At 37.4% G+C, this 23,373-nt stretch overlaps 1 protein-coding gene and 1 non-coding gene across 2 annotated transcripts in view; both read right to left on the bottom strand.

Moving 5' to 3' along the window:
- The window catches only part of Smp_141410 (putative cell adhesion molecule), a gene marked incomplete at its 3' end in the record, with an annotated part of 69,942 nt that overhangs the window by 25,400 nt on the left and 21,169 nt on the right, over window positions 1–23,373 (bottom strand). The window contains exons 6-10 of the mRNA XM_018797432.1: window positions 20,066–20,226; window positions 19,546–19,645; window positions 16,393–16,421; window positions 15,703–16,273; window positions 7,512–7,533 (exon numbers count right to left, since the gene is read on the bottom strand). Coding sequence (XP_018652474.1) covers window positions 7,512–7,533; window positions 15,703–16,273; window positions 16,393–16,421; window positions 19,546–19,645; window positions 20,066–20,226 — 883 coding nt within the window. The remainder of the gene's footprint in view (window positions 1–7,511; window positions 7,534–15,702; window positions 16,274–16,392; window positions 16,422–19,545; window positions 19,646–20,065; window positions 20,227–23,373) is intronic.
- On the bottom strand, window positions 5,646–5,717 carry Smp_tRNA_00548_Pseudo_TTG.1.1. Its single transcript has one exon. It is a non-coding gene (tRNA).

Genomic DNA, 23,373 nt, shown 5'->3' with positions numbered 1-23,373 from the left:
GAGTGAAAATACTATGAAACTGTTCATTCAAATTTAAATGAAGATTCTTAGATAAAAAGAAATCATTGATAATAAAATATCTTTATTAATGATATATATATATTCATATATAAGAACTTTCGTCTTAATTAGAACGAATAGTTTCACAGTATTTGGGCACCGAGTTGATTTAAGACATTAAATAGGAAGAATAATATACTTGTAAAATCTCAGCGAATGAATTTGAAGTAAATCCAACGTTTCGCCTGGCAATCAAAAAAGCTTGGACCAGATTGCCAGGCGAAACGGTGGATTTACTTCGAATTCATTCGCTGAGATTTTACAAATATATTATTCTTCCTATTTAATGTATATATTCATATGTTGTAAAACAACAAAAGTAATCATGATGACATAGTTACAGCAATGATAAAGAAAAGTAAAGTGTCATTAATCAATATACAGTAATGTAAAGAATAGATATATATAATGTCCAATGAAATACTATAGAAATCTATTAAAATTACATTTTCATTTTATTATATTAATGTTATATCTTTAAGTGTCGTTTGTTTTTGCATAACAAACTTATTATCAGTTAGTCAATAATAATTAATGTTCATTGTTTTTATAAAGTTGAGATCATGAGTCAATCGGTTAAGGGCTCTGGCGTGAGACTTGTAAGTCCTGGGTTCGAATCTCGCTCGCGAGACGGGATCGTAGATGCTCACTGCTGAGGAGTCCCACAATTGGACGTATTGGCCGTCCAGTGCTTCCAAGTTTTCCATAGTGGTCTTGCTTCAACTGACTCAGGCTTTCAACTATAAATTAATACCAAATATCATCAATATCCTAATCATATTTTAGAAATAGAATCATTTTAAATGTAATATTCCGTTTGGTTTCAAAGGTACCTACACCAATAATTAATCAGTAGACAAAATTTTATTCAATAAATGGTTAACTAATGAATTTTACATATTAGAAACCAATCACATATTATTGAACTCACTTTCAAATTAGATGATCATTACTTATAGTAAACAACTAATAACCATTCTATAAATAGCAATTTATAGGTATCCAAAAAGACAAATTTTAATTAAATAATAAAGAATATATTATCCATTATTTTCATTGATATTCAGTTAAAAAATAAACATTGGAAAAAATAAATAATCAAATAGACCAATAGGCTTCTTAGTTCAATCTCTTATTTGATTGGATAAAAATTTAACCAATCATATAAAGACTTAGATATATGACTCGAACTTAATCAACTGATTGAGAAAAACAAAAAAAAATTAGAATTACAAAAAAAGTCAGACGATATTTCAGTAGATTTAAAAATTGAGTGCACAGAAATTTATGAAGCAATACATGGATGTACCATGAATTCTATATAGAAAAGTTTGTTTTATTCTACTTGGAATTTTTTCATGAGATATAAACAGAAAATTCTGTAAATTTATTACAGTCAGTCAGTCACAACGTGGAACTTCGTACATACGTACATCAGTTCGAGTTGACATATCACATTAGCACAGAGATGAAGTTGTCCATTCAAATCCCATACTGGTAGATGTAGTAAGAGTATAAGCATTATATGAAAGATTAGGGTTTTAAGATTTTATTGAAGGAGTATAATCCAGTGAAATCAATTTGGAAAGAGAAAAAAGAAAGGGATATGAAGAATTCATAAGATTAGAATTTGGTAGAACACAAAGAGTGGATGCACTTTCGCCACTGCAAATGATTTTGAACCATGTCATTCAAGGTCTCTAACGATGAATTGCTATCATCTCGCGAATCCCAACTAGATAGTCTACACCTACCAACATGGTTCAGTGCAATTGTCAGTGACTTCATGGATTTATGCCACGTTTTGGTCTGGCCGTGCCTAGCTTTCTTCCAACCTACTCCTACACCATAAAACATTGCACGTCGGGGCAAAATTTATTACATAAGATAATGGTATATATTTCATTTTCTAGGTTCTGAAACAGCTTATTAAAAGAATTCTAATAAAAAAGTGATTTGGAAATACATTATTTTAGCTGTCTAGGTTGAAAATCAAAACGTACGCTACATATCAGTTTACGTTACATTTCATATTTGTTAAACTATAGTAGACTTTATAGGAACTTTCATCTAAATTAGAGCGAATAGTTTCACAGTATTTGAGCGCCGAGTTAATATAAGACATTAAATAGGAATAATATATATTTGTAAAATCTCAGCGAATGAATTTGAAGTAAATCCAACGTTTCGCCTGGCAAACTCGTCCAAGCTTTTTCAAGGAAATTTATCTTATTTATTTAAATATTGGTACAAAGAGGCACTAGATATATATGCACCAAACAAATCTCATTTGATTTGTGTCACGGCAGTGATACTGCCTCGGTACCCAAACCGAAGTAGGCGCTTTTCTTAAGGAGCCACACCCCGAGCCTTTGATCTAAACATCTGATCCACAAAGCACTGGAGCATTGTGAGGAGATGCAGTCACATGGTAGCAGGTGACCAACGATTGGTTCATACGCCATGTTTTCCCTCAGGATACTAGAGCCCATGTGCACCATTAGTTTGGAATCAGGGTTTTCTAACTCCCCTAGGTGGACTTGCCTTGTCCACCCACCCGGTTACAGCACCGGACATTCTCTTTTCGTCCTCTCAATTTCATAAATAACAGTAATGCCACGAAAAAACAGTGAGAAGGACTTCCCTGACAGATGCTATATAGGCGTGGCCATGTGAGAGCATTTGGAGAGGGAGAGTGGACTCTCCCCACTCTCGGCCGTACCAGGACATTTGGGTACTTTTTTCATACTTTATCCAATTTTTTAAAAGATTTACGGTTTTGTTGAAACAAATAGCTCAGTAAAAGTAGCGTTATTTCTAGTCACTTCATCTTTTTTGAAATATACAATTATATTTATTTGAATTAATTTCAGTATTAGTAATTGTTAGTCTACATAACATCAAGTAGACGATCTCATCAGACTTTTATTGAATATATATTGTTATCAAAATTTTAGGAACGATAAGATTTACGCTCACTGTGGTATCAATATGCATTGATGTTATCTTTAGCAAGTATAGTGAAATTTGATCAGTTTAAATAAAGTTCAATGTTGTACCTTACTTAGGTCATACATACTGATGAAATTAGGCAAATCAATAGAACTGTTAAAAGTAATTCGTTCTGCAATCAGATGTAACGATTGATATTTGATCTTCGGATATGAATCTACCCAATGAAACCACTCATTGGGCTTAATCATTTAAGCGTGGATTAAACAGTAAAATAAGTCTTCAGTTTTCAGCTTATAAACTTGGTTAGTCTACATTTTACGTACTTGAAAGTCAAAGACATATTGGTTTTCTCCAGTCAAACTATATAATTTCTACGGCTTTAATAACCCTAGTCAAACTAACTATTTACCAATGACTATTAATGCTTAAACTAGTTAAAATCAGTCTTTTAATATCTTTATAAGTGTTCCCTACCTCGATTTACCATGTTCGTTGAAGTAAAACTAAGATTGAAGAAGACTACGAGCTTACAGAACAAGAGTTGACATTAGCACATGTAGTTGTTGACTGAGATGTACTAGTAGATGTGGACTACTTTGAAGGAGTCCGTGCTATAAGCGTAGTCATTGCTTGAAGGCACAGGATGATATCCCTTAGGATCGGTCATAGGAATCCATTCATTTTTTATCTTCTTTGAATCTTGAGCCTCAATATTTTTTAGTAATTTTATAATGCTTCAGTTTATCTCTTCCTTTCAAAAATATTGTCCAAGGATCAGCCTTTTTCACCGTCTCTAACGCTACTATTATTTTGATTACTGTTCAATTCATTTGGGTAATTTCATTTCACCGTGCTTCTATCTAGTGGTAACTTAGACTGATATAGATTCATCCTGGGCTTTATGCTGATTGGCTGGCAGAATGATTTAAGTTTTATGGCCTTTCTTTATAATTGAATAATCAAAGATTTAACACACAGGTAAAAAGCTATTTCAACTACTTCTCAATTTGACATTCTGTTAGCCAAAAAGAATCGAGGTTCTAAATTAGGATATATAATCTACTACCGTGAATGAGGAGCGAAATCCTTAGCTTAGAATGATACATGTGAAAGTGTTTATTACACTGATTTGAGTAACTTACTTGTTGGTTCAATCCATTTCCATTTAAAGTAAGTGCCGGTAATCTTATTTTTAGAACAACTGCAGTAATATCCCAATTTATCCACCCACATCAAAAATCACGACATCACTAAATAAGGAACTATAGAATTCTATCATATTAGTAAATAGTTTCATGTAGTGATACCCCTTATTATGAACTAAAATGTATTTGTGAAGGTATTACACAAGTTGAAAAGGTTTTTCGTCACAAATTTATATCAGAATGAGGATTGATAGAAAATACAGTATTTTAATAGTTGGATTCTTGAGTCCATCAAAATCAGACTATCATTGAAAACCCGGAATGTTGAGGAGTCCCATACTAGAGCAAAATGGTCGTCTAGTACTTCCAGGTTTTCAATGGTGTTCTAGTTTAGATTAACTTATGGATTCAACAAATTTATATCACTTTAAGAACACTTGAAAATTAAAGAGCATTAGAAAATTATTTTATATAAGTTCAGGTTATCATGCAACTATGCACTGAAGATTCTATACGGAATCAAATACATGTAGATACCACAGCATGTGGCGTAGATAGCTAGACAATTCTAATGTATATTCGGCACTGGTACGGCCGAGAGTGAAGAGAGTCCGCTCTCTCTCTCCAAATGCTCTCACATAGCCACGTGTATATAGCCTCTACCACGGAAGTCTTACTCATTACATTCTCGTGTCATTACTGTTGTTTACGAAATTGAGAGGACGAAAAGCGAATGTCCGGAGCTTTATTCCGGTTGGTGGACACGGGGGGTCCATCTAGGGAAGTTGGAAAACCCTCATTCCAAACCAATGGTGAACATGTGCTCCAGTATCTTGAGGGAACAAATGGCATATGAATCAATCGTTGGTCAACGGCTACTATGGGACTGCATTTCCTCACGATGCTCCACTGTCTTGTGGATCAGACCTTTAGGTTAAAGGCTCCGTATGTGGCCCCCTAAAAAAATCACCTGTTTCAGTTTGGGCACCGGGTCAGTATCACAGCCCTCACACAAATCAAATGAGATTTGTGTGGCGCATATATATTCGGTTCCCCTTTGTACCAATATTTATGTGTTTAAATAAATGAATAAATAAGAATTAGAATCATTGTTATAGGATTTGTTTCTTTCTAACCATTTATATCCACTAAAACGTTTATGAAAATGTAATTAGTTAAATTTTTTTCCATAAAAGAAACTTTAAAAAAAAACGGGAACTAAGACAAGGAGAATGATTGTTTACTAAAAATTAATGATCATGAATCACTTTTTGCTAATAAAATAAATAAACATTCACAATTACAAATACATTGATGAATATAATCAAAAAAGAAGTTAATGAAGGATAGAGAATTACATAAACAGAAACAAAGAAACACAATTATAAACAAAGATGGATAGTGGCTAGCAGTGGAATCCAGTTTGGCGCGTGTTTCGTCCTATTTGGGACTCGTAAGCTGGATGTACCTACATCTCAGAGTTGATGTTCACTCTGGGACTCGAACCCAGTACCGTTCGCTTCAAAAGCCATCACGTTATCCACTCAGCTACTAAGTCTTGATAGCCAATTGCTTGTGCAATGGGGTGAAGTTTAAATTCACTTAGCCTCATACTACTATGAAATAATCATCCAGTACTTCTTGGTTTTCAATGGTGATCAATGGATTTGAGTCCCAGAGTGATCATGAACTCTGGGATGTAGGGACGCCCAGTTGACAAGTACTAAATAATTTTATATAGTTGAAATCATGAGTCAATTGAAGCTAAACCACCATGGAAAACCTGGAAGCACTGGAAGGCCAACTCGTCCTATTATGGGACTCCTCAGCAGTGCGCATCCACGATCCCGCACCCGCGAGATTCGAACCCAGGACCTGCCAGTCTCGAGCCAGAGCACTTAACCGATAGACCACTGAGCCGGCATCCAACGGTGTTAATGTCTAACTTCAACCAATTGATTGATAGTTTGGAAATTAACTGCTTACTGCATGGATGTCAGATTTTACTGAGATAGTCTGTAATTTTGTGCCTAAATACGTCCGATTGTCCCCACTCCTGTTCTTGTTCACTACATTGAGGCCAATAGAAGGTGATTAACACTTCTTATCACAAACATTTAATAATACTTACATTATTACAAAAAGAGACTTATGAACTAATTGTGAAATGTATCAGTCCACTCACAAATTTGTAACACATCAGTTTCATAATTGCCACCTCATTAAATAATCTTTTAAAAAAACTGTAATCATATAATCAGAAGGGATTTTTGTGAAGATTTTAGTAATTTTATAGTTGAAATCATGAGTTAATGGGTGCTAGACCACCATTGAAAATCTAGAAGCACTGGATGACCGTTTCGCTTAGTGATGAGGCGCTCGCGCGAGACTGACAGGTTCTGGTTTCGAATCTCACGAGGCGGGATTGTGGATGCGCACTGCTGAGGAGTTCCACAATAAGATGAGTTGGCCGTCCAATACTTCCAGGTTTTCCATAGTGGTCTAGAATCAATTGACTCATGATTTCAACTATGTAATCATATAAATTATTTACAAATTAGGATCAGTTGAAATGTAAGAAATACAATGTTAATAGAAAAGAAAAAAATTATAAACCAATTTTTGGAACCATAATTAAAACGAACAAACAAACAAGAACATAAAACACTTAAATCATCAACTTTAAGTTAATTTTTATGATAATTATGTTTCCTTCTTTACCTTTTTTTTCTTCTTATTTTCCATAATTAAAATACTGGGTAGCAACAGTATAAGAAATAATTAACTTTTGAAAAGATTTCATTTAATGCATAAACACTTTACCTTAGGGCTGTAGAGTCATTACAATAAATAGTATGTATAAATCATAAGTATTCGATTAGTAGTAATATTTCTCAAGAGTTCATATCAATGACACACGAACCCTGTACGAGCAGTCTAGAGTACTTATCGGTCCTGCTTCTGCCTAATCCAGCCAGTTAAGTTCAGAACACCAATAACAGCCTCTGCGGTATGAATCGTATATTTCAAGCATACTGGGTTTATATACCAAGCAAACAGACCACATCGTATCATAAAATAGAAAATAACCTTTGTACAAGATTTAGCTAAATGCAGCTGTGAATAGGGGTAACAGTAATTAATGAACTAGGAATAACTCAAGAATGGTAAATCGTATAATAATAGTCTATGGGTCAAAATAAAGCTCATAATAAAAGGAAGATGAATATGAATAGTTAAGTTACTTAGCAATTATACAGTAGGAAATATACGCATCATATTAGTCCATAAATAGTTATACAAAGTTACCATTCATAATTCTATTCGGGATATAACATATCCATCACTTACCATGAGGCTGAATACTGATGGGCTTGGAAAAAAATTAAGAAAAGAACCAGGAGTGGTTGACCTAATAAATGACAAAAATTCATAAAGTCACTAACTAAAAATTTGTACCTTCATTAATAAAATATATAGATGAAAATGTATATATATTCACATTGCTGAGGAGTCCCACAACAGGACAAAACGGCCGTCCAATGGTTTCAGGTTTTCCATGGTGGTCTAGCTTCAATTGACTGATGAAATATATATATATATATATATATATATATATATATATATATAATCACTTAGTATTGTTTGTTTGAATCTTCTCATTGATGTTTTAGGACTGCAACCGTTCAGTCTCTTATTGGCATATGTGCATACTGTGCGTATTGCCTCGATATACCTTAATTCACAAGCATGGTAAGCAAAGATGGATAGTGGTTAGCAGTAGAATCCAGGACGCACGTTTCGTCCTATTTGGGACCCGTCAGCTGGATGTACATGCATCTCAGAGTAGATGTTCACTCTGCGACTCGAACCCAGTACCTTTCGCTTCAAATGCCATCGCGTTATATATATTCATCATAAAATATGTCTACTTTATGTCTAAACACTATAACTTAATTATAAGCCAAACCTTTTTGACTATACAAGATAACATAGACTAGTATGAAACTCTTGAGTAGTATGCACCTACAATCCTACCATGGATCAAGTTCTAATTCTTTAAGTCTCACATTAAGCGCATTTACTTTAGACTAATCGATTTTCAACCAATGGACAATATTTCCATACTAGAACAAGATCAATATCTACTGCTCCATGATTTTAAATAGTTTTCTATGTTAACCGCTAAATGTGGAAAGGATTAATCTTGAAATTCAGATGAAAACTGTTATACTTGAATACAGGTCCTGCAAACTTTCAAACACTCCTTTTAAAAAAAAGCAAGCTATGGACCGGTCATATTTGATCTGCTTGACACTATAAATCATGTTCTTTTGAACTTCAAAAAAAATCAACGGTAAGCGTGAAGTAGACAATCACACGACCTTGAAGCCTTAACTCATTCTATCCAATTAGATGGCATAGATAGTTGAATGAGGATTAAGATAAGGATATTAGAATTCTTGTATTATTGTTAAGGTCAATTAATAATGAAAAACCTAACCTGAACTGCCAATGCTTATTTTGAACAATTAATCCTAATCGTATTATATTTGCACAATGAACTTGAATTATCTTTCTTGTTCCTCATTAATTCAGCTATATTCTTTATGTTAACCAAACAAACTACGACTGTCTTCCAAAAAATTGTAAAGCATCAAACAACTAACACAAATTTGCTACTAATTACAATAAACTAAGTGAAATTTATGATTTTATTTTTAAAAGTAAAATATATGAAAATAACAGTATAGTAATTCACTTGAATGAATCTGTAACAGATTAATATTATTCACCCACAGAATGCACCCGAAAAAGGTTATTCTTGTCGCCCCCCCCCCGCAAATGCCCTAGTACGGCCGAGAGTGGAGAGAGTCCGTTCTCCCTCGCCAAATGCCCTCACATGGCCACGCATATATAGCCTTTACCAGGGAAATCCTACTCATTGCCTTCTCACAGTGGCATTACTGTTATTTACGAAATTGAGAGGACGAAAAGCGAATGTATGGCACTTTAACCGGGTTGGTGAACACGGAAAGTCCACCTAAGGGAGTTGGAAAACACTGATTCCAAATCAATGGTGCACATGGACTCCAGTATCCTGATGCAACAAATGGCATATGAATCAATCGTTGGTCACCTGCTACTATGGGACTGCATCTCCTTACGATGCTCCAGTGCCTTGTGGAATAGACCTTTACGTTGAAGGCTCCATGTGTGACCCCCTAAGAAAACCACCTGCTTCAGTTTGGGCGCCTGGGCAGTATCACAGCCCTCACACAAATCAAATGAGATTTGTATGGCGCATACTTATCTAGTGCCCGTTTGTACCAATATTTATGTGTTTAAATAAATAAAAACACTTAATAGTTCTACACGTGGAAGTCTTTTCCCAATGATCATAGAATTCATTAGTTAGTTACTCACACTGATCAAAGTCGAAAATAGTTACAAACATTCTACTTGTTAGACGTCACAAAATCAAATGAGAAAATATCACTCCTGTTAACTTTTATTCTGAACTCCGCCTGTAGCTCCTCCAGGGGCTACTGCCGGTCCCAAGCCCGGGTAAAGGAGGAGGGTTGGGCATGGGGTTAGCGACCCCATCCCGTAGAAAATCAACTCGCTAAAAAAACGCTAACCAGAAAAAATCATTCAAACCATTCAAACTCTGCCCTGGGAGTAGAAGGAAAAATGACGTCTCATGATGAAAGCCGAGTTCCTTCGGAAGTCATGAGGCCGATGCACCTTCTTACAACCAGAGCGACAATTTTTATAGGTACATGGAATGTCCGGACAATGTGGGAGACCGGAAGAGTCTTCCAAATTTCTGCGGAAATGAGGAAATACAACCTGGAAGTGCTTGGAATCAGTGAAACACATTGGACGCAAGTTGGACAACAACGACTGTCTTCAGGGGAACTTCTGTTATACTCCGGTCATGAAGAAGAAAATGCCCCACATACACAAGGAGTGGCACTGATGCTGTCTAGAAAAGCACAAAATGCACTTATAGGATGGGAATCTCATGGACCGAGGATCATCAAAGCCTCCTTCAAAACAAAGAGAGAGGGCATTACAATGAACATCATCCAATGCTATGCGCCGACCAACGACTACGATGAAGACGCTAAAAACCAATTCTACGATAGGCTGCAGTCAATCTTCGAGAAGTGCCCAACCAAGGACCTGACCATTCTAATGGGAGATTTCAATGCCAAGGTTGGAAAGGACAACACTGGATACGAAGACGTCATGGGACAACATGGACTGGGAGGAAGGAACGAAAACGGTGAGAGATTTGCAAACCTATGTGCCTTCAGTAAACTGGTCATAGGTGGCACCATATTCCCACACAAAAACATACACAAAGCCACTTGGATTTCACCGGATCACACTACACAAAATCAAATCGACCATGTCTGCATCAACAAAAAGTTCAGGAGGACGATGGAGGATGTGAGAACCAGAAGAGGAGCTGATATAGCATCCGATCACCATTTGCTGGTCGCCAAGATGAAACTAAAACTCAAGAAGCACTGGACAATGGCGCGGACAACATCACAAAAGTTTAACACGGCCTTTCTTCGAGATGCTGACAAACTCAACGAATTTAACATAGTCCTCAGCAACAGGTTCCAGGCCTTTCATGACCTACTCAATGGAGAGGGAACCACCATAGAGAGCAGCTGGAAAGGTATCAAGGAGGCAATCGTTTCAACATGTCAGGAGGTTCTGGGCCAAAAGAAGCACCATCACAAGGAATGGATCACTGTTGGTACACTGGATAAAATTGAAGCAAGGAGGAACAAGATGGTAGCAATCAATATCAGCCGAACAAGAGCAGAAAAAGCCAAGGCACAAGCCGAATACACAGAGGCAAACAAGCAAGTGAAGAGGAGCATCAGGACCGACAAACGTAAATATGTGGAAGATTTAGCGATGACAGCGGAAAAGGCTGCAAGAGAGGGAAACATGAGACAACTATATGATACAACAAAGAAACTTGCTGGAAATTACCGTAAACCAGAAAGACCAGTGAAAAGCAAGGAAGGCAAAGTAATCACCGACATGGAAGAACAACGAAACAGGTGGGTAGAACACTTCAAAGAACTCTTGAATCGACCAGCTCCACTGAACCCACCCAACATCGAAGCAGCACCCACAGACCTCCCAATCGATATTGGCCCACCAACAATTGAAGAGATCAGCATGGCCATTAGACAAATCAAGAGTGGCAAAGCAGCGGGACCAGACAACATCCCGGCAGAGGCACTGAAAGCAAATGTAACAGCAACTGCCAAGATACTCCACATCCTCTTCAGTAAGATTTGGGACGAAGAACATGTACCAACAGACTGGAAAGAAGGACTTCTCATCAAGATACCAAAGAAAGGCGATCTGAGCAAGTGCGACAACTACAGGGGCATCACTCTCCTCTCAATACCAGGAAAAGTCTTCAACAGAGTATTGTTAAACAGGATGAAGGATTCCGTGGACGCTCAACTTCGAGATCAACAAGCTGGATTTCGTAAGGATAGATCGTGCACAGATCAAATCGCAACTCTACGTATCATTGTGGAACAATCAATCGAATGGAATTCATCACTGTACATCAACTTCATCGACTACGAGAAGGCATTTGATAGCGTGGACAGGACGACACTATGGAAGCTTCTTCGACACTACGGCGTGCCTGAGAAGATAGTCAATATCATACGGAACTCCTATGATGGACTAAACTGCCAAATCGTCCACGGAGGACAACTCACCGACTCGTTCGAGGTAAAGACCGGTGTTAGGCAAGGTTGCCTACTCTCACCCTTTCTCTTTCTCCTGGTGATCGACTGGATTATGAAGACGTCAACATCTGGAGGAAAGCACGGGATACAGTGGACAGGCAGGATGCAGCTTGACGATTTAGACTTCGCGGATGATCTGGCTCTTCTATCACAAACGCAACAACAAATGCAGGAGAAAACGACCAGTGTAACAGCAGCCTCAGCAGCAGTAGGTCTCAATATAAACAAAGGGAAAAGCAAGACTCTCCGATACAATACAATATGCACCAATCCAATTACACTTGACGGAGAAGCTTTGGAGGATGTGGAAATCTTTACATATCTGGGCAGCATCATTGACGAACACGGTGGATCAGATGCAGATGTGAGGGCGCGGATCGGCAAAGCAAGAGCAGCATACCTACAGCTGAAAAACATCTGGAGCTCAAAACAATTGTCAACCAACACCAAGGTTAGAATTTTCAATACAAATGTCAAGACAGTTCTTCTGTATGGGGCAGAGACGTGGAGAACTACGAAAGCCATTATCCAGAAGATACAAGTGTTTATTAACAGCTGTCTACGCAAGATACTTCGGATCTGATGGCCAGACACTATCAGCAACAAGTTACTGTGGGAGACAACAAACCAGATTCCAGCAGAGGAAGAAATCAGGAGGAAGCGCTGGAAGTGGATAGGGCACACTTTGAGGAAATCACCCAATTGTGTCACAAGACAAGCCCTCACATGGAATCCTGAAGGTCGAAGGAGAAGAGGAAGACCAAAGAACACATTACGCCGAGAAATAGAGACAGACATGAGAAGAATGAACAAGAACTGGATAGAACTAGAAAAGAAGGCCCAGGACAGAGTGGGTTGGAGAAAGCTGGTCGGCGGCCTATGCTCCATTGGGAGTAACAGGCGTAAGTAAGTAACTTTTATTCTGAACGTTGGTATTTCACAGAACGCGTCTAAGAAAAATTTACCTTGTTTCTTACCAATCCTTAGCAAAAGACGGAATACCTTAATAATGAGTTTCTGATGCTGTCGAGGGAGGAATGACTCGTTAGAACTGAACAAAACACTAATTGCAGCTTCACAAAAACCTTGTGTCAATAGCCAAGTTTCGTAAAAGACCGCATTGATCGGATATTTGGGCTCATATAGCAATGATTGTCCTTGCTAAATTTTAATCATGTATGAGCAAAAATCGAGTTAGATCTATACTAGCAACCATACAAAACAATTCGAAGGAAATTTTTTAAGTCCCATCAAAAATATAGGTAGCTAGGATGCCCTAAGCTTACGCAAACTATCGGCGGGAATCCACTTGACACCTTCATGGAGTTGCTGGGTGGTTTATTCGCAGAGCTCTAATTGTCTCTCTAGACGTCATCTGTAGCGCAAACTACAGACGGAAGCAAGCTATTCGAATTCCTCCAGTTCATAAAATGCGACCCTTAAAATCACCCACCTGAGCTCCATGTCTTCTCTATCATCTCAAAGTGATTATATATGCTTATTGTCATTCCTAAAGTACCACAAGAACCTCAAAGAAGGTTCCTAATATGACCCATAAAAGCTTACCTTGACACCCCAATGAATGCTTGATAATGTCTTAAAATCCCCAAATTGTCTTTTCAAACGAAACAGCTTACAACATAATAGAATATTTGATATAACCAAGTGGAATAGCATGACATGACATGAATTGACAACCAATGAGACTTTTATCCTCCATTTCCCGGTAATTTATCCGTCAATAAGTCACATGAATTTCCAAAGATAATGGGTGGCCATTAACTACGAAAAATTTTCATTGAGCAAAAATGTAACATTTTATCAGTATTTAGCAACCTAAAATTACAATTGTAGAGGTGATTTGCGCTGGTTGGCTCAATGGCACAATATGTTGGCCTATTATTCAGATCAAGTAACAAAATTGAGAGAGACATTTCTAACTAATCGACTAACGGTAAATTGTTGGTTTCTAATTCCTAACAGTATTGTATTTGTTTATATTTATTTACGCGCACACATTGAAAACAGGTAATTTCTCGTAGGCCGATATTATCATTTGGGATGAGTATGGCTATATGGAACACAAATGATAGTGTAATAGTCATTACGTTACACCACTGGATGCCAGCTCAGTGGTCTGTCGGTTAAGTGCTCTGGCGCATGACTGGTAGGTCCTGGGTTCGAATCCCACGAGGCGGGATCGTGGACGCGCACTGATGAGGAGTCCCACAATATGACGAAACGGCCGTCCAGTGCTTCCGGGTTTTCCATGGTGGTTTAGCTTCAAGTGACTCATGATCTCAACTGTATAAAATTACGGTACACTGTTTTATTCACTTAAATTAACTACCTTCAAAAGTTACGTTGGCATAAATTAACCAGCTACGTAGAAAGTGTGCGTATCTACTCAGACTAAGATCAATTGTAAAGACTAATAAGTTTCAAAACAATTCAGATGAAAAATTTGTAGAAACTAATCAATTTGTAAATAGTTCACATCACGATTTGATTTTATCTGGAAAATAATTATAGAAACAAGGTACTCCTTGATGTAGTTGAACTTCATACACAGAATAAAACAGGTATTACAAGGTAGTTTTGTGGAGATTGTAGTAATTTTATATAGGTAAGATCGTCAGTCAATTGAAGCTAGACCACCATGGAAAACCTGGAAACACTGCACACCCAACTCGTCCTAGTGTGGGACTCCTCAGCAGTGTGCATCCACGATCCCACCTCGTGGGATTCGAACCCAGGACCTACCAGTTTCGCGCCAGAGCACTTAACCGATAAACCACTGAGCCGGCATCCAGTGGTGTTAATGTCTAACCTCAACCAATCCATGAAATTGCGCGACCGACTTCCATTGTACTGAGGTAGATACCTCTCTCTACCTGACATGGATTAGCTCCACTGGCCACGACTTCTCACTAGAACTGCAGGAATTACCTTATGGAGCCAGTCGCTAGTGAGCAGTGGTCTATCGGTTAAGTGCTCTGGCGCGAGACTGGTAGATCCTGGGTTCGAATCCCGCGAGGCGGGATCGTGGATGCGCACTGCCACTGAGGAGTCACACAATAGGACGAGTTGACCATCCAGTGCTTCCAGGTTTTCCATGTTAGTCTAGCTTCAATTGACACATGATCTTACCTATATAAAACAGGTATCATTGAATTAGATCAGCACTAACAAAAAAACTAGAGACAAATACGATACTGATTATTACTTAATGATCAAACACATGTAAAAAACCATAACACTTATATACCTACCTACCTATCAGCCTATTATTGACGTTACACTTAGAAAACAAGACATGATAATATAATTACTAATTAAATAATTTACATGATAATAATCAGTAAGGCAATGAAGTTAAAAAGGCAACAAGGGAGAGAGAGATAGGTAAAAGATAATGGTAAGAAATGCAACAGACACACACACACACAGTTTGGACAGTCGAAATTAAAATTTACAAATCAGTATGATTAGTTGTAAAGGAAAAAGCAAACAAAACATGAATTCTGATATTCTGCCAGAAAATAAAATGTATGATAATTTGGCAATATGTTTAATTACATTTCATTGATAGAATAAGGAGTTCGTGTAGTCAGTAGAGGTGTAGCGGCAGAGACAGTAGTAGTAGCATTATTAGTAGTTATACATGTAGTGGTAGCGGTATTATTATTGTTATCGATGACAGTGCCGACAACAATAACATTTTGATGTTGTTGTCTAACCAAATCAGATGGTACTGTAACAGTTGGACGAACAATACCGAATGGTTCAATATTTTGAAAATCTGACAAAAAATCATCAAACTCTTTTAACATTCTTTCATGTCGTTCTAATTCATCAACTAAAGCGTCAGCATCGAATAAAGATGACTGAGCTGTGTTCACAACACTAGGAGAAATTGTAGTTGAATTATTATTACTGACACCCGCATTAGTAGCAGTATGATTGATTTGTGGTACTTGGAATAGGTCTAGATTAGCTCTTTCACGAAGTTCAGCAAATAAGTGTGTCAATCGTGCACCACTAACACCGAATGTACTAAATGGTAATTGAAGTGGTACTTGTTTACTAATTAAATCATCATCTTCATCATCACTAACTGATTCTTTATCAACTGGTGAACTGGTATATTGAGATCTAAGATTTTTGATCAATTCCTGTATGTCAATATCGTCAATTATAGGAGCATTATGTTGTTCATTGATTTCTATGTCTTGTTTAACATGAGATACTTCTCTGTCAATTGTATGAGAAGATTCATTATCAGCATTGGAATCAACTGAATCTGAATCTCTACCGCCGTCATCATCCTCATCCTCCTCCTCCTCATCGTCATCATCATCATCATGTGATGAGTCAGCCTGTTCTTCTTGTGTTTCAAGTATTCCTGTATGTTTGAATCTTCGTGCAACCTAAAAGAAAAGCATGGATTACTAAAATACTAATAATAAATAAAATGAAGGAAAGGTTAAATAATGAAGTAAACAATCAGTGATCTACTACAAATTGGAGTTATTCACTTTATATGCTGTATCCGAACGAAGATAGTAGAGATGTCAATCCCCGAAACTATTTTATGGATTACTGTTATATATATCCCTATTATGTAATTACTAAGTGACCGGATTAATATATTTTGTTTATCGTGTGCTTTTGTTCAACACGTTAACCATTATTATAATGCTTATAATTTCTAATTTGTTCTCAATCAATGGTTGACAGCTTGTCCTACTCATAACAAATTTTGGCTTGTTTATGTATAACTGTGATTTTTCAATAAATGGAGTGATTTGATCCAATATGATTGCATATAAACCCACATGCATTAGATACATAGCTGCTAACTTTTATCTGGACTCAAGGTAAGAGACAGAGAGAAGAGCTTGCGGATAGCGGATCAATAAGAGCTTAGCTTGAGTCGGCTTACGTTTCACGATGCAGGTCGAACGTATAATTGGTCATTTCTACGACACTAGACCACAGAAAACTTCGTAGACATGGAATAGAAAAAAATACAATAGAAATCCTGATTGTTGACTTCACTAAGACCACCCCTAACTCAATTTCCTTTTCAAGCATCTCGAGAAGAAACGTTTCATGGTTTGGGCAACTGGGAAGTGATAACTGCCCCCATAACTATAACAGCACTCAAGATCACTGTATTCATAAGCAATTTTCCCCTTTAGTTCCTATAATTCCTCCTACCTAGACTATCAACTCTAAACTTCCTCCATAAGTATCACCATGGCCAACGATTCTAGTGCTCGAAACACTGTCACAAGTATACTGAAACCTCGCTCCAAACTACAGATTGGAGCCTTCCACGTACGTACCCGATGTCAAATAAGCCAGCATGTCTCCTAGACTGACGCCCCAGAATCTCGTACCATTGATGTATGCTGTGTCTCCGAAACACGTATACAGGATCCTAAAGTGATCATCCTCTCAACCTCACCTAGCCAAAACGGGGAACTGATGAGACACACCCTCCTTTTATCTGGCGACCCGATCGCTGGTTCTCGTGGACTGGCCGGTGTAGGCATAGCACTAAGTATGACGGCAGAACAATCACTTCTAGAATGGATCTCTGCTAACAGCCGCTTATATGTTATTCGGCTTGACGGCTCCGTAAGAACTCGGAGGGATAGGGACACACGTCGCTCTGGAGTACATGTTTGGACTCTGATCATGATCTAATACAAGCACACATTTGCTTGCGCCTTACTGGACGCAGAAAAACTACATTAAGATCTATTAGAGTTGAATCCAATGACGAGAAAGCCAAAAGTAGATTCCAAGAACAACTGAGGTCACACTTATGTGGTTCTGAAAACGAGGCTGACCCAGATGTTGCTTGGACATATATACGAACAGATGTGGAAACAGCAGAGAAATTTATTAGTGATTTAAACCAAAGGGTTACGAAGAGCCATTGGATTTCTACTAAGTCTATCGCACTGACAGATTCTAATAAACTCATCCCATCACGTTCCAAACACAATGAAGAACAAAAACATACCAGATCTAGGTTAACCAAAATTCTAAAGAGCAACCGTGAGCAGTGGTGGGTAACAAAAGCAAAAGAGATGGAAAAGGCAGAGGCTGTGGGTAACACAAACCAGCTATTCAGAATGTTTCGAATGCGTTTCCACCCCTCAAAATGCACTTTGTTTCTTCCTGCGTCAACACCTGAACTAAGGATAGGAAGTGAAGTAGTCGAACGCGTGGACAACTTCACTCATCTTGGAAATCTGATCATCCTTAATGGGTTGGCATCCGACGAAATCTCTACACGGATTCAGAAAGCTCGTTTGGCTTTTGATAACTTACATCACCTATAGAGAAAGAGAGATATCCGTCTATCAATAAAAAAACGAGTATACTACACAGCAATTCGTTCTGTTATACTTTACGGCTACGAAACGTGGCCATTAAGAGTAGAAGATACTCGTAAGTTACTAGTATTTGATCAAACATATCTTAGAAATATTGCCAGTATCTGCTGGGATCACAGGGTAAGTAAAAAACACGTTAGACTTACGGTATTAGAGAATGATGGTAAATCAGTTGATGAGGTTGTGAATCTTCATCGACTGAAATGGTTGAGTCACGTGCTACGCATGCCCAACCACTGACTACCAAGGCGCGAAATTCTGACTAGTGTTAAAGACAGATGGAAGAAGGTTAAACCGGCCAAACCAAAACGTGGCATCAGTTCACAAAGTCACCAACTTCTCGTCTGAGTCATGTTGGTAGATGCACACTACTTGGTTGGGGTCCGCGCGACTGTCGTAATCAGTGGTTGGAGACTCTACAGTGACATGGCTCAGAATCAAACACAATAGTGTAGGTGTATACACTATTTGTCTTCCCTTAAACCATGAGATTAAGATTACTTCATACCTTTCTTTCTACGAACTCATTCTTTCTCCCTGTATCATACCCTTATATGCAATCATTTTTTTGTGTATTACTACCACTGAAGTAACTGCTACTATGAATTTGGTGTTCATCTCGTTTTGCTAACGAGGTGTGGCAACTTGGACCGATGCGTATATGTACCTGGTCCTACGTTATAGCTGACTGAGTGACTTCAGCACGTGATATCGATTAGCATCACAAGAAAGCATTGTAAAATAATCTATGATACAAAACCGAAACCTGATAATCATGCCTTAACTTCATTGGCACATAAGTGATTTAACTCCGAAGTATACCCCTAACAATGAGTTGAAGACATATAATTTGATAGATAGTGCTTTCTTTTGTTTGTCTAGAACATTTACACTTTATCATATCCGTAAAAATTGAATTCAACTGAGAATGAGGATGAATAAAGAAACGAAGATGGCAAAGATTGTCAGTACAAACAACCGCATAACTTGTAGATACAGGATATACAAGCTAGTATCTTATTTCATAATGGTAGGACATGTAAATCCTACATTTCAAGTTCACGAAACTAACTATACAGTGTCTGTACAGTTATGAACTATACTAAGCTATATACATTATATAATATATGCACCAAGATACAAATGATGGATAAGAAGAAATTAATTTACTCGTTCAGCTGATTTTTTACTTAATAATTGACTGGCTGGATCAAATAATTCATCCGATTCCGATTCGTATTGTTCAACTGCAAAAGCTGGCTTCACCCGACTATAACGAGAGTTTGAAAAAAAGAATTCGATCAAATGTATAGGTAAGTAAGTATAAAAACAATAAGGTCACAATGGGTCAGTGAGGCTTAATGATCAATGTTCTCAGTTCAGACCCAATCATTCAGGTTAGAATTCTACCTTACTTGCATTATTTTGGCCAGTATTCCTCCTGTTATAGTACAAATATTATGGATCGAAGACAAGAAATTGTGATGAAGTAAATCACTTACCAAAAGCAGATTCGTATACTTAGGTTTGCGCCAAACTTTATGTGTGAGGGTTTAGTGATAATACCCAGAGGGACTTAAACCTGAGACCTATTGGTTGAAAGTCGAACACACTAACCACTAAATCATTACTTAACACATAAACCTGTACTTGGTAACAATATCAAAAAAAGCAGTTAAAACAAGCTTACCATGGCAATTTAGACTGCTCGAATCGAATCATATCAACAGTCTGTGTGCTAGTAAGCGGTTTAACAATAGGTGTCTCTGAGACACGAACATGTTTCTGTGACTTTTTGTGATTACGTAACGCATGGAAGTTTACACTATGATGACCATTTGTATCGAATATCTAGATATTTTTTAAAAAAAAAGAAAGTGTGAAATGATAGAGAAATCCAGCGATTGTTAAATTAGCACTATAAAATACCACAATTTAAACAAGTAACAAACAGTAGACAGCATACATATTCAGTGTACTAATTACTGAATAGTGATCAATGTCATATTTATTTAGACCTTTGATACTGATCGAATCCTATCAACCACTTTACTATACAGCCACTAATCTAAGTGATTCAATATGAGTTAGTTGGCTGGAAATCCTGTTTGATTTAGGTTCCGTTCTACTTGGCACTTATCCGGAAAGTATGCTTGCGATTTTGTAAAAGCTGATGCTCCATGTGAGATTCGAGCCAACATCGATCCGCTTAAGTGTGAGACGCTACTAATCCAACCTAACAGCAAATTTCAAAAGTATGTCGTAGTCAATATTAAAAGAATGTAAGTCGACCAGCTAAAGCACTACTATTACGAATATATATATATATGGAGAGAGAGAGTCACATTAAATGTAACTTTGGAATATGAGGATCAAACGCTATTTCGTGGGGGGGATATATTTGAGAAATTCAAAATCCGGATATCAACTCCAGATTTTTCAAAAAAAGGGAGGTGTTACGTCCCGATAACAATAGTGAATGGTAACTTTGGGATCCATTTATGGACCAGTATTATGCATATATATTTTTATTGTATAATTGCTAAATAACCAAACTATCCATATTCGTGTTCCTCTTATTATAAGCTTTATTTCGACCTATAGACTATTATTATACGATTTACCATTCTTGAGTTATCCCCAGTCTATCGATTACTGCCTCCCACATTCACAGCCACATTTGGCTAAATCTTGTACAAATGTTATTTTCTGTTTTATTGGTACGATGTGATCACTATGTCTGGTATATAAACTCAGTATGCTTGAAATACAAGGATTCATACCGCAGAGACTGTTATTGGTGTTCTGGACTTAACTGGCTGGATTAGGCAGAAGCAGGACCGATAAGCACTCTAGACTGCTCGTACGGTTTTCATGTGTCACTGTTTCAATCGATAATTCGCTGCCCTCTGATTGGCGGTCTTATCACTTCATACATTAACTGGGCATCCACTCGGCCACAAGTCATAACAATATATATGCCAATTTCAATCTGATGAAAAAGTATCAGGCTAAACGGAAGAAAACTTCAATCACTTTTTTCATAACAAATCAAAATATTTGTGCCAATTCCTTCATCTATCTGCCCGTCTATCATTACAACAGCATACTTATCAATAATTAATATCACAATTAATGATTAATTAGTCTAATTACTAATGTGTAATTAACAAGATACTAAATTTTTAAGTCTAATTATAAGTAATATTTTAAGTTGTCAATGTCGGCTGATTGTTTAAACCGAAACACATGATTAGCACAAGTGATTAATTCAAATTTGTGGTACATACTTGGTACAAGATTAGAAATTAGCTAGGAAGTTTAGTGTCATAATAGTTCAGTGTCTTGAATTGACACGGCTCCGAAACAGATGTGAAGGCGAGGCTAGTGAGAATATTCAGCATAAGTGGGACTCGAACCTACGATTTACTACTAGCTGAAATCTTAACAATCTAATCATTGAGTCGTAGATCCACCTCCTAATGATTTATAAATATAGCAATAAGTCAGTCAGTTAGTCTCAACGTAGAACCTGGTACGTATGTACATCGGTTCCAATTCTCACATCATATTAACAAAGACAAGAATTTTTCATAGTTGAAAGCGTAAGTCAATTGAAGCTAGACCATCGTGGAAAACCTGGAAGCACTGGAAGGCCAACTCGTCCTATTATGGGACTCCTCAGCAGTGCGCATCCACGAACCCGCTCTCGCGAGATTCGAACCCAAGACCTACCACTCTCGAGCCAGAGCCCTTAACCGATAGACCACTGAGCTGGCATCCAACGGTGTTATTGTCTAACTTCAACTGATCCACGAAGTTGAGCAACCATTCACCAATTGTCATCAGTGAGTTCCTATCCCACGACAGACGTGCTTTGCACTCCACTGGTCACTGCTTCTCACTAGAGCTCCTAGATATACTTCTCGAAGTCACTAGTGAGCATATGATTATATTAATTATCAGAAGGGGTTTTGTGGAGATTTAGTATTTTTCGTAGTTGAAAGACGAGAATGTCAGGCCAATTCCCAGAATAGTCGAGGTAATAACAGTATGAGTGGTATTATAAAAGATTAGGGATCGAAGATATGATCCAACAAAATACAAAATTAGTGAAATAAAAACACAAAAGTCATGAGGAATTTTGAAGCTCAGAATTTGAAGGAAGACAACGAATGGATGCACCTGTGCCATTGCAAGAGATTTTGAGTCTCTAATCACTGGTTACGATAATCATGCGAACCCCAAACAGACAGTTTACATAACAAAAAGTCGTTAAATTTTACGACTCCCCACAATAAGATAGCAGTTATCTCTGGTCTCAATAGTACAATCGATAAAAATATTATCTCCATATGATATCAACACGTGACTATCAATTTTGTACATTCATAATTATCAAGTTATACAGACTTAAGCATATTTTATAAAACTTCTATCCAACACGCGAAAGATTATTCGGAAGAGACAAACAGCAGATAGCTGAGTAGTATCATTAGTCATAATATAAAGAAGTGTAAGCAAAGATGGATAGTGGCTAGCCGTGGAATCCAGGACGCGCGTCTCGTAAGCTGGATGTACCTACATTTCAGAGTTGATGTTCACTTTGAGGCATGAACCAAGTACCTTTCGCTTCAAACGCCATGGCGTTATTCACTCAGCTACTAAGTCTTGATAGCCGCTTGCTTGTGCAATGGGGTGAAGTTTAAATTCACTTAGTATTACTTGTTTGAATCTTCCCATTGGATGTTTAGGATCTGTTAGTGGAAGGAACCAATGTAGTACTACTGTCAATCAGATCTTATAGCCTGTTATTTCAATTTCAATCGTTGTTAAAAATAAGTATATTTCTTCCTGTTTATATGGGTATTGGTAACTTGAAAACATAATCTTTATGAAAAAAACTCAAATTTCCTTTAAGAGCCTTAGGGGAATTATGACAGTAAATATATATGGGCAGTCTTGCTACTGGAATGCCTAATCTGGTTTTCCTACCCG

This window comes from Schistosoma mansoni, chromosome 4, assembly GCF_000237925.1.
Source record: "Schistosoma mansoni strain Puerto Rico chromosome 4, complete genome".
NCBI lineage: Eukaryota > Metazoa > Platyhelminthes > Trematoda > Strigeidida > Schistosomatidae > Schistosoma > Schistosoma mansoni.
This window is presented reverse-complemented; position numbering and strand designations above follow the sequence as displayed.